The sequence below is a fragment of the Brassica oleracea genome, chromosome C3 (assembly GCF_000695525.1).
Source record: "Brassica oleracea var. oleracea cultivar TO1000 chromosome C3, BOL, whole genome shotgun sequence".
In the NCBI taxonomy this organism is placed as follows: Eukaryota; Viridiplantae; Streptophyta; class Magnoliopsida; order Brassicales; family Brassicaceae; genus Brassica; species Brassica oleracea.
Genome location: NC_027750.1, coordinates 56765561 through 56778651, shown reverse-complemented (window position 1 = coordinate 56778651; position 13091 = coordinate 56765561). Strand labels below are relative to the sequence as shown.

Here is a 13091-nt window from a genome sequence, read left to right as displayed (position 1 = left end):
TCCAAGACTTACAAGTTCATTCAAGGAGAATCCAGCTGATCATCTTCACCAAGTCATAGGCAACTTCAACGTTCAAGAAGACTCGGATACCAGATGGGAATGCGTCTACTACAGTAATGCATTCATCTAGGGGAGTTCATGTGTTGTACTCTTTTTCCTGTCCTTGCTTTCCCATTTTGCCACATTAGTTTTGGGGTTTTTCAGGAGAGGTTTTAATGAGTCAACATTAAGCATGCAACGAACCTGTACCGGATGTGTCGATCAAGGGGGAGTGTTATAAACCAAATGATGATCGACCATGGACCAGCCCGTACTGCAGGCCCAATCCGGGACATGATAAAGACAACCAGAGACTATGTGTTTATCTAGTATATATTCCATGTATATCAGTAACATAGTATTTATCCTTATCCTTATCTTGTTAGGATAAACATGACCTTATGACGGTCTAATACCTTGTATATATATGGACCTTCTGGTCGACAGTAATAATGACAGAAGTATTTCCCAAACACTTCATTTACAATAATATTCATTTTCACAGGAAATAATTAATGTCGAATATAACATCACTGTTTTAAATTTTAGTTATTAAAATATTCTTCCTATACAGATTTGGTATCTACAATTGTTATACTACATTTACGCAATAAAAGATTAGATAAACCCTAAAATTTAGCAATCCTATGATAGGTTTATAGGAATGATGTCTTAAATAATATCTCCGCTATATATTTTTATATCCTAAAAATAGACTGCCCCGTAATATTTTGTCAAATATCAGTTGTAAAAAGATTATAAAACGTTTTTTATTATTCTCTATCCACAGCATATACCTTTTTTATTCTCTCTCCACGTCATATCCCCTATATATTAATCGAGAAACATTTAAAAAGATGTAACCTCAATTTTGTAATAACTAAAAAAGACTCATTGCTTATGTATCAATCAATTAGGTAGTTAATTAGTTATACGTGTCAGTCTCACATTAAAAATGAAAAACATGTTGATCCAATTCGATTTTTATATCTCACTAGAAACATTTAATACCAACTATATGATATCATATGATATTAACTAAAGAAAGCTGACTATTTATTATATATTATTTCCTTAAATAAAACCTACGGAATTATCTAATGTGATTATGATATATATAGTAATTAATGATTTTAAATAATGAAGATTTGCTAATAATCTGTATGCTTTCTATCATTTTTGTTTAATTCTTTACTATTAAAATAAATTACACAATTACATTAATTATATATTAAAATTTAGATTTTCTTGTATATGTTGTATTTTGAATTTTTCAAAACGAGTATAAATTAGTAAAACTGTTAAAAGTCTCATATAAACTTTTGTGATCAATGTTTAAATTATATTCTATAATAAGATACAATGATAATAAAATCATATAAATGAATAATTTTATTTTAATATGTGTTTATGTTAATATATATATACTTCATATCTTTTAAATTTAATTATATATCATATATGATATATAAGATTGATTGTTTTGATTTATTTATTCTAAAATGATTGTGAATAAACAAGAGCAGTTATTTGATTTATATGTGCAAGTCAATTTATTACATAATTGTAACTGATTTCTTAGTTATTTAATATAATTATTATTTTATTATTTCATAATATGCAGAAAAATATAAAATAAGTATTTATTCTGCACAAGGCGCAGATCTTAACCTAAGTATGTATCTCTTTAATAATTTTGAATCTTAAACATTTTCTAAATCTCATGCCAAAATAAAAGAAAAAATGAGAATAAACTCAAAAATCAATATTTATATCGAGCAACAACCAAAATGACACAAAAAGGAGAAAACTATCGAAAATAGATAGGATTGGCACGTAAACGTAAAGTTCTTATAACCATAATTAACTTTTAAATTGCTAAATTATGATATAAAACCGAGCTGACATAGTTTCATTGTTACCAAATAGTAGACATGAGATTCTTCGGCCTAAATGTTAGGTTTTTATGCGATAAATAATTTTTTGCCCTAAAATATTTTTAAAAATGAGATCAGTTCATTAGCAAAAAAATTATGTAATTAACAAAAAAAGTTTTACAAAATTGTTTAAGAGCCAAATATATTAATTCGATCAATAATATAATTTTTTTTTCTATACGATATTTCTTAAATAATTTTCATATATATTTACCCTGCGCAAGGCGCAGGTCTTATCCTAGTACCTATTATAAATAACAAACAATGTATTTGAAAACCTAAAACCCTATATTGAGCTAAGTTATTCAACTATGAAACTCACAATATGCTGTACTGTTAATGATGATCTTAGCTTATGAGATTATCATTACCTCTTTAGCTGCATGCGCTTATGTTCTTTTTATCTTTTTAAAGCTAATGTTCATTCTTATTGATTCTCTGCAGGATATTAAATTCACGTTCAATGTGCTGGAAAACAAAAGAAGAATATAGAGTTCACAGAGACACTTAGTAAGTGTCGGATCAAATTTAATAGTACTGTTTTAAAAGTAAATTTTTTGTTTTTTTTTTTGACATCAAACGGCTCATCTATTACTCAAGCTTGAGATGGTCTGGGGAACCAGACCGGAATAGAACAACCAATGTAATACAGGTCCCTATGAAAGGATCTCGCTATCTTAGCTAATGAATCAGACGATACATTTTCAGATCGAGGAATAAAAACAATAGAGAATTCTGAGAATCTGCTCTTCAGCTCTGCAGCTCGTCCAATTCAGTTGAGAAGTTGGGCCATGCTCCTGGGTCTTGAATCATCGAGATTAGATCCTTACAATCCGTTCCAAAAGCTTGACACATCAATAGCTGAAGCATGCACTCCATCACCCACGAGAGGGCCTCGAGCCCCGAGTGAAGTGGTGAGATTCTTCGTCGCTGGTTTCGTGCTCCCAATAGCTGAGTTGTTCCTCTTGAGGTCTTCCATGTCCATCCATAACCACTGTAGTGTGCATCATGTGTCCATGATCCATCTATCAAACATCTCTCAGAATTTGTTAACTTCTCAAGGTTCTGTGCAACTACATGTTCTTCTTGTTTGTTGTTTGCTTGGAATCAAGCATGGCATTCTGACTCAGCATGTCGGACAGTTTCCAAAGGGTCTCTGTCTATTCCTCTGAATAGTTTATCATTTCTTACTTTCCAAATAAACCACATAATCCAAGGATAAAGGTCTTTATCCAGCTCAGGATCTTCTATATCATTCTTCCTCCAAAAAAGATAGTTTATATTCGTGTAATGGCTCGCGCTGGGGAACACTAATGGCGGAGTTGGGGATGCTGCATATGCCCATGGCATGGTTTATAGTCTCATCATTTGCTCTGCATCTAGGACAATAATTATCGCATCGCATATGACGATGTGTTAGATTGCTTGTTACTGCTAGTTGTCCAGAGATTGTTTGCCAGATAAAATGTCTTAGTTTTGGTGGAGCTTTTATCTTCCAAGCAAAGGCTTGGAGTTTCGTAATACTCGGTTCTCCCTGGTTTTCCACCATCTCTTTGTTAAGAATGTTCCTGGCTACCCAATATCCTGATTTAACAGTGTACATCCCATTCTTGGTATAACTCCAACAGTACTTGTCCCTCTGATATCCTTGACTTATGGCCAAAGATTGAATCAGAGGGATGTCTTTCGGATCCACATAGTTTTAAAGCACCTCTGAGTTTCATATTTTTGGATCGCCTGTCATCAGATCACGAACTGACATCATTGGATGAACCACTGGCGCTAGTGGTCAGCTGGTCTTGCTGGTATCGTTGGTATCCAATGGTCTTCCCATGCTCTAATCTCATTCCCAGAGTGTACCTTTTGTCTGATACCCAACAACATTAAAGGCTTCGCTGCCATTATACTTGTCCATCCATATGAGGGTCTATTTGCCTTGTTTAGCCGCAAAGGCGTGCTACATCTGAAGTATTTGCCCCTTAGAACTCTAGCTACTAAGGAATCTGGGTATTGTACCAAGCGTCATAACTGTTTGCCTAGTAGGGCAAGATTGAATTCATCGATCATCCTGAATTCTATTCCTCCCTCTTCTCTTGGTTTGCAGAGTTTTTCCATTTTACCCAGTGTATACCCCTTTTAGGAAGGTTCGAGCTCCACCAGAATTATGCAATGGCACTAGCTAATTTCTCACAAGTCTCTAATGGTAGTAGCAAAGTCGACGTTACATAGGTAAGTAATGCCAAGAGGATAGACTTTATGAGTACTTCCTTTCCTCCCTTTGTTAGCCAATGGCCTGTCCAGCCGTTAACACGATTCTGCCAATGATCCTTCAAGAAAGCAAACAACTTCCTTTTTGAGCCACTAATATCCTCCGGAATACCAAGATAAGTTCTCATTCCCCCCCCCCCTCATTTGTGATTCCCGTTGAGCTTTTGATAGTCTCTTTCACACTGCCAGGTATTTTTTTACCAAAGAGCAGGGATGATTTTTCTAAATTAATACACTGTCAAGAAGCTTTCTCATAAATCTTAAGAACTTTCATGACTTCATCGCATTCACGGGGCTCCGCCTTACAGAAAAATAGACTATCATCAGCGGAGAGAAGGTGTGATACCGGGGGGCTAGCACGCGAAACGCGCATCCCCATTATCTTACCTTGGATCTCTGCGTGATTAAGAAGGCTAACGAGCGCTTCCGTTCATAAGATAAAGATGAAAGGAGACAAAGGATCTCCTTGACGCATTCCCCTCTGTGGGGTTATATTTCCTCTTGGCTGGCCATTGGACAGAACATGATATTTCTCATAACCGCACTGATGAAAACTCATTCTAGCCGATCGTAGGCTTTACTCATGTCTGTCTTTATTGCCATCCTCCTATTTCTTCGGCCTGGATATGTACGAAGAGCATGGAACATCTCCTGTTCTATTAGTACATTATCAGATATTTGTCTTCCAGCAACAAAGGCTGACTGGGTTTCGGATATCTGATCCTGTAGTAACTTCTTTAATCGATGGCTTAATACTTTGGAAATTATCTTGTAACTGACATTTCAAAGACTGATGGATCGAAACTGAGACATTTCATTCGGTTTGTCTTTCTTAGGAATGAGACAAATATTGGCGTCATTAAGACCATTGGCCATAGTGCCCTTAAAGAAACCTATATTTAAGTATGCTTGTCTTTTCCTTATGTATTTTCCTAATTTAAATAATAGATTTCTTTAATCAAATCTTAACCAAAATATTTCCTAACATATTTCATATTAACATATTAAATATTTTTAGGGATAATTTGAAAAATACTTTATAATTAGTTTCAATTTTGATAAATACACCTTATTTTTTATTTTTGGAAAAATACCCTTTACTAAATATGAAAAGACATTTTTATCCAAATTAGAAATTTCAGCAATTAAAATATAAATTCGAAATTAGTAATAATAGTATTATTGTTTATGTTTAAGATAAATCTGTCCTGAGATAGATATATTATTGTATTTTTTTAGAATAACAAGGATATTATGAAAAAAACAAATTATGATTTGTTTTGATTTTATCATGAAGTTTCTATGAATAGTTTTTTGGATAGAAAGAAGTTGCCCGACTACTCATTCTTTATACAAAAAAATCACATCATCCTCTCCAAACATATTCATTCTTTTGACAAGCTATTTTCTTTCCGTTTTGAGTGACTACCTTTTTTCTCATTGATTTGAAATCAAAACAAGTCTGGTTCAGTCCAATGACATGGAAACTGAAACAATAGAAGGGAAAGAAAAAAAAAGAAATATATCACATAACTGTGCAGCACTCTTGAACCGGTCAAAAGAGCTAACTGTCTTGAAGATCTCATTGTGCACGTCCGGGTAGTCAAGAAGATTTTGGAGAGCTTCTGAACTTCGGCTAAGAACATTCTCATTACAACTCTGTTCCAATGTTTTTTTCGGACAAAAACTCTGTTTCAATGTAAATTGAAAAGATCATCAGCTGCCCAACAATTGGCTTGAAGCTCTGTTACCATTCAACAACGACGTACTCGAGAAGGCTCTACGACTATGCACTCGAGCAGCTCCTATGAAGTCATGCACGATCCAAGACCCACCACTGTGTTGAGAATTATTAATCCACGAGACGGCCACATTATTGTTATGAAGAGGCCATGCAACAACAACGACGTAACTGTTTAGTTTATGTTGACGCTTTTAGGAAAATGAAAGCAATCGTTTGATTCTTATAGTTTACGAATGTCTCATTTAAATTGTTAGATAGACATAAAGTACATGATCGAAAATAAATGATGGAAAAGGAAAGGCATATGAAGAACAGATACATAACAACAGTTTGAAATCAAAGAAAAAAAATGTTGTTGTTTGAGATTACTTTCATCTGTGTATGATAGAATTGGAAGAAAACGTCAAAACTCTAGCTTATTTTTTCTGAAGGAGACGAGACACCTCTAGCTTATTTTTTTCAAAAAATAAAAAAAAATTAAGATAGTGTGTATATATGATAAATATTTTTTAAAAATAATCTTATATTCTTGTTGAAACTGTTTATTTAAATATTAAATAAATTCTGATGATAAAAAATGATAATGATATTAAATATTCAGATTGGATAATTTAGTAAATTCAAATATGGATAAGTGCATTATTTCCTTAATCAAATCTTAACCAAAATAGATTTCCTAATATATTTTATATTAACATATTAAATATTTTTAATATTTGTTAGTAATACATGATAAAATAAAAAATTGCACATCATAATCAATTTATATAACATATAAATAAAATATAAAATAGTTTATTCATATAATATTGGATTTTTATGTGATACATTTTGATATAATAGACAATTAAAATCACAAAATATAATTATTCAAAGTAATAAATAAAATTGTTATGTTTTAAAATTTTATATTAACGATTATGTAATACATTTTAATTTACAAATATATATATATATATATATATATATATATATTATACCATTAGTAAAATGAAAATTCTTTAATCGAAAGCATATATTTATACGGTCACGGGTCCAGCTCTAGAAATAAACAATAATAGCGCAAAATTATTTTTCTTTAACAAATTAATTTTAATAAAAACTTATAGTTCCAAATATGTTTATATATTTTATTTATTTATAAATTTATTTTCTTTGTTTTTCATGGATGCTAAGATTTTGAAATTGGAAAAAATTATGACCCAATTCTATACTATTTTAATTAGGATAAAATTTATATCATAATGTTTTATTAAACTTTTAATTTTAATTTTTATTATAACTGCAAAGATTAATTTTCAATATGATTTTATGTTTAAATACTATAAATAAATCATTTAATATAAACAAAAAAAACTAAAAACATAAAATAAATACCCGCCCGGTCAGGCTGGTCAAGATCTAGTTTAAACATTTAATACTCTAACTATTGGTGATTATACTAGAATAAGTTTTATCTGATATATTTTTAAATTAAATATATTTCTTTTCTAAATTGATGTTATATAAATTTCCTTAATGTATGCGCTTACAAAACTAACATTTCATATAAATCTTAATTATCAACTTCTTATTATTTTTAAATTAATATTAGAAAACTTAAAATAAATTTGATTTTTCTAAACAAACCTTTGATTAACAAGTATACATTTTTACAATTTATGTTTTTCAGTTTATTTCATCGAATATACAGAATATTTATCAAGTAGAAACACGTTGAACAAATAGATTTTTTTTTTCTTTTATGAACTAACACACATGTTAATAATTTTACTAACAAAAATAATTTTATTAACAAAATCTAGTCTATATTATTAAAATTGAAATACTTTTTGGTACTGTTTAGAAACATACATACTAATATAAATGTGAATTGTTTGGAAACATAGATAGCAATATAAAAAATATAATTTCATTTTAGTAAATTTATTAATATAATTACATTAATTGTCTAACCATATTTCGCTCAGCTTAACAATTTCATTAATTATATTAACTTAACAATACATCACATCATTAATTATATATACCATTATAATAATAATAATAATAATAATGCGAATTTTTATTTATTAGTTAATCAACATTCAAAACTAACTTTGTGATAATTATAAAATAAAATATGTAAAATAACTGGATTTTGCATATGGTTAAACGTTTGGTTTAGTTTTTTTTTTCGCTAAAACGTTTTTTAGTTTTAATCGGTGGAAAATTACGTAGCCAAAAACATAATTCAAGACACTTTTTTGTAAATAAAATAATAACTTAAATCAAGATAATAAAAATATATTACATTTATTGTCACTTAATTTTTCACTCCATTTAATTATTTTACTAAATAAAAAACTACTTCTATTTTACCTAATTTATCCAAACACATAGAAAGAGCCATTTTTATTAGTTTATAAAATCAGTTAGGCATAAACATTGGCTATCCATTTAGGTACGGATTTTTTTTTCGGGATTTATTTTTTTAATTTAGGATCCGCTTGAATATTATAAATTTATGTGTGAGTTTTGAGTTGAGTCCTTCTGGATCTGGATGAGTTCGATTATGATATATAAGAATATAAAAATATCTAAGAAACAAAGGTATCTGAAATGGGTTCGGATATTTGTACTAAAATAACCATATTACCTAATTCGGTCCAAGTCTTTTGAATACAATTTGTTATATTACGACTCATTTAAAATATATAACACTAATTATTAAAAATAAATATCAATATATAAAAATGTAAAAACCAATGCGGGTGTGCGGGTTAATCTCCAGTGCTTTCTTAAACTAAATAACGGGAAAATCACATTTTAAACCTCGAGAGTGTCACATTCTCGCACTTTAAACACTGAACGTTTTTGACTAGCACTTTAAACTTTGAAATTGACATTTTTATCATAACAAACCTCCAAGTCAACTAGGTGATATGTAATGTTCGTTTTGTGATGACGTGTCGGTTTTTTCTTTTTTTTTTCTTTTAAACAAAAAATAAAATACATAGAAAATTCGAAAAAAATTTGAAATAATTCGAAAAAAAATAAAAAAAAATCGAAAAAATCAAAACAATTAAAAAAAAATCGAAAATTTCAAAACAAATATAAAAACTAACATTTCAAAAATAAAAATAAAATAATTATTTTTAAAAATTAATCCAATTATAAACCAATAAGTATATATAATATAATAACTTGAATGGTGATTCTAGATTCTGGTTTTTGGTTTTTGATTTTTTTTTAAAAAATTATTTATTAATACTTAACTTGTTAATTTTTCAAAATTAATCCTATTATTGGTATTATTTATTAAAATGATATTTGTTTTAGTAATTTAAATTTGCTTAAAAAGAAATTAACTTATAACTGAAGTTCTTAAAAATAGTAAATAACTTTGAAATTAAATAAATAACTAATCAAACTTTAGAGAAACTAAAATATATGTTACTTATCTAAGAAGCTTCGCTCATACCAAAACCTAACATATAAAAATCTAAAGGCGTACCTCTCTATCTCTTAATTATATTTCAAACTAACTTATGATATTTTAGTTAAGGTCAAAAACATTTTAAGTGGTTTATGAGATTTTTTCTAGTTTCACAAAAATTTAAATAAGCTAAGTATTAATAAATAAAAAATAGATAAAAAATAAAAAACCAGAATCTAGTATCACCATTCAAGTTATTATATTATATATATTTATTAGTTTATAATTGGATTAATTTTTAAAAAATATTTTATTTTATTTTAATTTTGAAATGCTATTTTTATATTTCTGAATTTTTCAAAAAAAAACGATTTTTTTGAATTTTTTTGAATTTTTTATGTATTTTATTTTTATTTTAAAAAAAGAAAAAAAAAACCCGACACTTATCACAAAATGAACAATACATGTCACATCGTTGATTGTTATGATAAAAATGTCACTTTTAAAGTTTAAAGTGCTAGTCAAAAACGTTCAGTGTTTAAAGTGCGAGAATGTGACACTATCGAGGTTTAAAAAACAATTTTTCCATTAAATAACTAATGTTATGGAATACTAGTTCGGCAAATCCATAAGCCAACAATTGTAAATATTAATAGAACCTGTACTTAAAACACATCGAAACAAGCCCGTTTAAGAAGTTGGGCCATTGTTGAGGCGCGTGGTCATGAGATCAATAAATAAATAGACTGGCTAGATCATACTCCTTCTTGATTTAATTGGATTTAACTGCATGATGTTTAAGCACATATTAAAAAACAATAAATACACTATTTTAATTGATACTTTTTGGTTATATCAATAAAGTTTCACCATTCATAATTTAACTTTTTAATTTATGTTTAAATTTTAAAACTAAATGCATTAATTATATCTCAAAACATCATACATTTGTATACAAGATAAAATGATGGAACATCATACATTCCTATCCGGAGGAAGTATAACATAGCGAAAAATCCGCTATGCCTAGTCACAATAGCCATCACCAGCTTCGTAGGCTCATAGAAATGCCATCAGGTCTAGTAACAATAGCCGTTGACTTCATTGCTACCAAAAAATTGTTAAAAATCTTCTTGGAACAAAAACAAACGCTTTTAGGTTTAAGTCTTGATACTCTTACTATCACTTTACAAATTACAACAACCCAAAAAAAACTACTTGCGTGGTACTTAGTGGTTGCTTTGTTCTTGCCTTTGATGTTTTTGTTTGTTTCTAATGGAGTTGCCATTGTTTTTAATGGATCTTTTACATTAAATAGAACATGTCTTTTGGTAGATTCGTAAAGGGATTGGCCCAACGAGACGTCATAATAGTATTCCTGTTTTCCTTGTCTTTTTTTTAAAGGTAATCTTGTAGCATCTCCAATGTATTACCTGCTTCAAGAATTATAGTTGGTGATCCACTACGACCCGCATATTGTCCCGCCCAACCGGTAGGACAATTCTTCCACTTCCAGTGCATGCAATCTAAACTGCCAAGCATTCCAGGAAATCCTCGGTTTTCACCAATATAAAGAAGTCTAGCAATATCACTAGACGTTGGTGACCGTAGGTATTTTTCTGAAAATATATTGACGATGGCTCGACAAAATCTTTTCATACTTTCAATAGCCGTTGATTCGCCTATCTTGACGTATTCGTCTGTGGCATCTGCTGGAAGACCAGCGAGCATCCAGAACACCGCCGTTATTTTTTGAAGAGAAGATAATCCAAATCTACCCATTGTATCTCTCCATTGTATGAAGTAGTTGTCATATCTTTCAACAGCATCAACAATACGAAGGAATAAAGATCGTGACATACGATATCTCCTGCGAAACATATCATCGTTGTAGGTTGGAGTCTCCGAAAAATAATCATTAAATAGTCGAAAGTGTGCGCTCTCTCGATCACGGTAAATGAAAGAACGCCCCGGGACTGAACCACCGTGAGTAACCGAATTGTCTTGTTGGTTGAGAAGAAAATGAATGGCTGAATTGTTGTTTGATATAGCAAGATATATGGCTTCTTCTTCGTCGCCGATGCTATTAATGATCTCCATACTTTCATCATCATCGGAAGAGGATGACGAACCAAGAAGATTTGCTATCTTTTTAAAATTAAGATTCATTTTAAGAAAGAATATTTAGAGAAAACCGTATGAATTGTGGTGCTTACTATTATTTGTGTTGGTATTTATAGAGTTTTTGTTACATCGTTAAAGATGTTTTAAATTTATTTATTTAATTTTGGTTGATTTTGTATGTCATAGAAACCATGTTTTAGTGATTAATATATTTTGACTTACTTTGCATAGCATGGAAACCATGTTTTGTATGAAATTTTTGACTGACTGACTTTGAATAAATCTTTTGACCTTTGCATGTTAAAGAAACCATATTTTGAAAAACCAACAAAATTTATTCACGACTTTGTAAACTTTTGCATGGCATAGAAAAAGAAAGTTTGATGTTTGCATAACATATAAATCACATTTTGAAAACTAACAAAATTTTGTCACGATTGCATGACATAGAAAAAGATATTTTGACCACAAATAAATCACATTTTGAAAACTGGCAAAATTTATTCACGATAGCATGGTTTAGAGATCTTTTTCGTTTATAAATATTGGTGTTTCTTGCACCATATATAATATTTTAAAATATATACACTCTACTAATAAAATGTCTATTCGATCTTCTGAATATTCTCAAGAAGAAGATAAACTTTTATGTGAAGTTTATATGGAAATTTCTCAAGATCCAATTAAAGGTGCATATCAGTCATCTGATGTGTTTTGGTCCCGTATGATGAAAGGTTACGAAAATGGAAGGAAGACAACTTGGTGTGAGCGTACAAAAAGATCTGTGCAATCTCGAATTCAAACTATTGAAAAAGCAACAAAAAAATTGCATGCATGCATCAGACAATGCGTAAATCGACGTCCTAGTGGTGCTTCGAATAATGATATTGTAAGTATTACTATATAATTTATAATTTCGTTAAAGATTTTTAAATTATTGATTTTTGTTCTTAATGATATGCAGTTTAATCAAGCCAAGATAATGTTAAGTGAAGATCCACAATTCAAAACGGGTTGGAAATTTGATCATGTTTGGAATATGATTAAAAATTTTGAAAAGTTTATGGATGGTGCCACCTCTCCTAATGATCATGTCATTAATTCTCTAACACAAGTATCTCAAGGTTTGTCTTAATTTTCTCCAAACTTAGACGATGACGGTGAGATTATGAGTAGATCTTCCTCTCAACGTCCAAGTGGGGTGAAAAAGTCAAAAATGAAAAGAAAGCTTGATGATCAATCGTCAACTGTTATAAGAACTTTAGAAGAAGGAAATAAACAATTCATGGAACAATTAAAGAAGACAAGCGCAGAAAGGATTCACCATATGGAGACTCAAAAGCAAAATCTTGCAGTCAAAGAAGAAAACAAAATTTTGCTTTGTGATTTGAGTTCCATACAAGATCCAAATGTTCGTGCGTATATTCAAGCTCAACAAATACAAATAATATCAAAGCGAAATGCTGAATCACAAGATCAACAAGCTCTTTCTCAGACTTCTCCGTTTGGGCAATATTTCACCGACCTTAGCGGATCCGGAACAGATTTTCCAGATTATTAA

General features: G+C 29.9%; 1 protein-coding gene and 1 pseudogene across 1 annotated transcript; one reads left to right on the top strand and one right to left on the bottom strand.

Moving 5' to 3' along the window:
- Window positions 1-10804: 10804 nt before the first annotated feature.
- Window positions 10805-11575, bottom strand: LOC106331018. Its single transcript, XM_013769383.1, has one exon. The coding sequence runs from the start codon at window positions 11573-11575 to the stop codon at window positions 10805-10807; it is 771 nt and encodes a 256-aa protein (XP_013624837.1).
- A 616-nt stretch (window positions 11576-12191) lies between these two features.
- Window positions 12192-13091, top strand: LOC106331017 (annotated as a pseudogene).

Coding starts and splice junctions, on each gene's coding strand:
- LOC106331018 (XM_013769383.1), bottom strand. CDS start 11,575: ATGAATCTTAATTTTAAAAAGATAGCAAATCTTCTTGGTTCGTCATCC.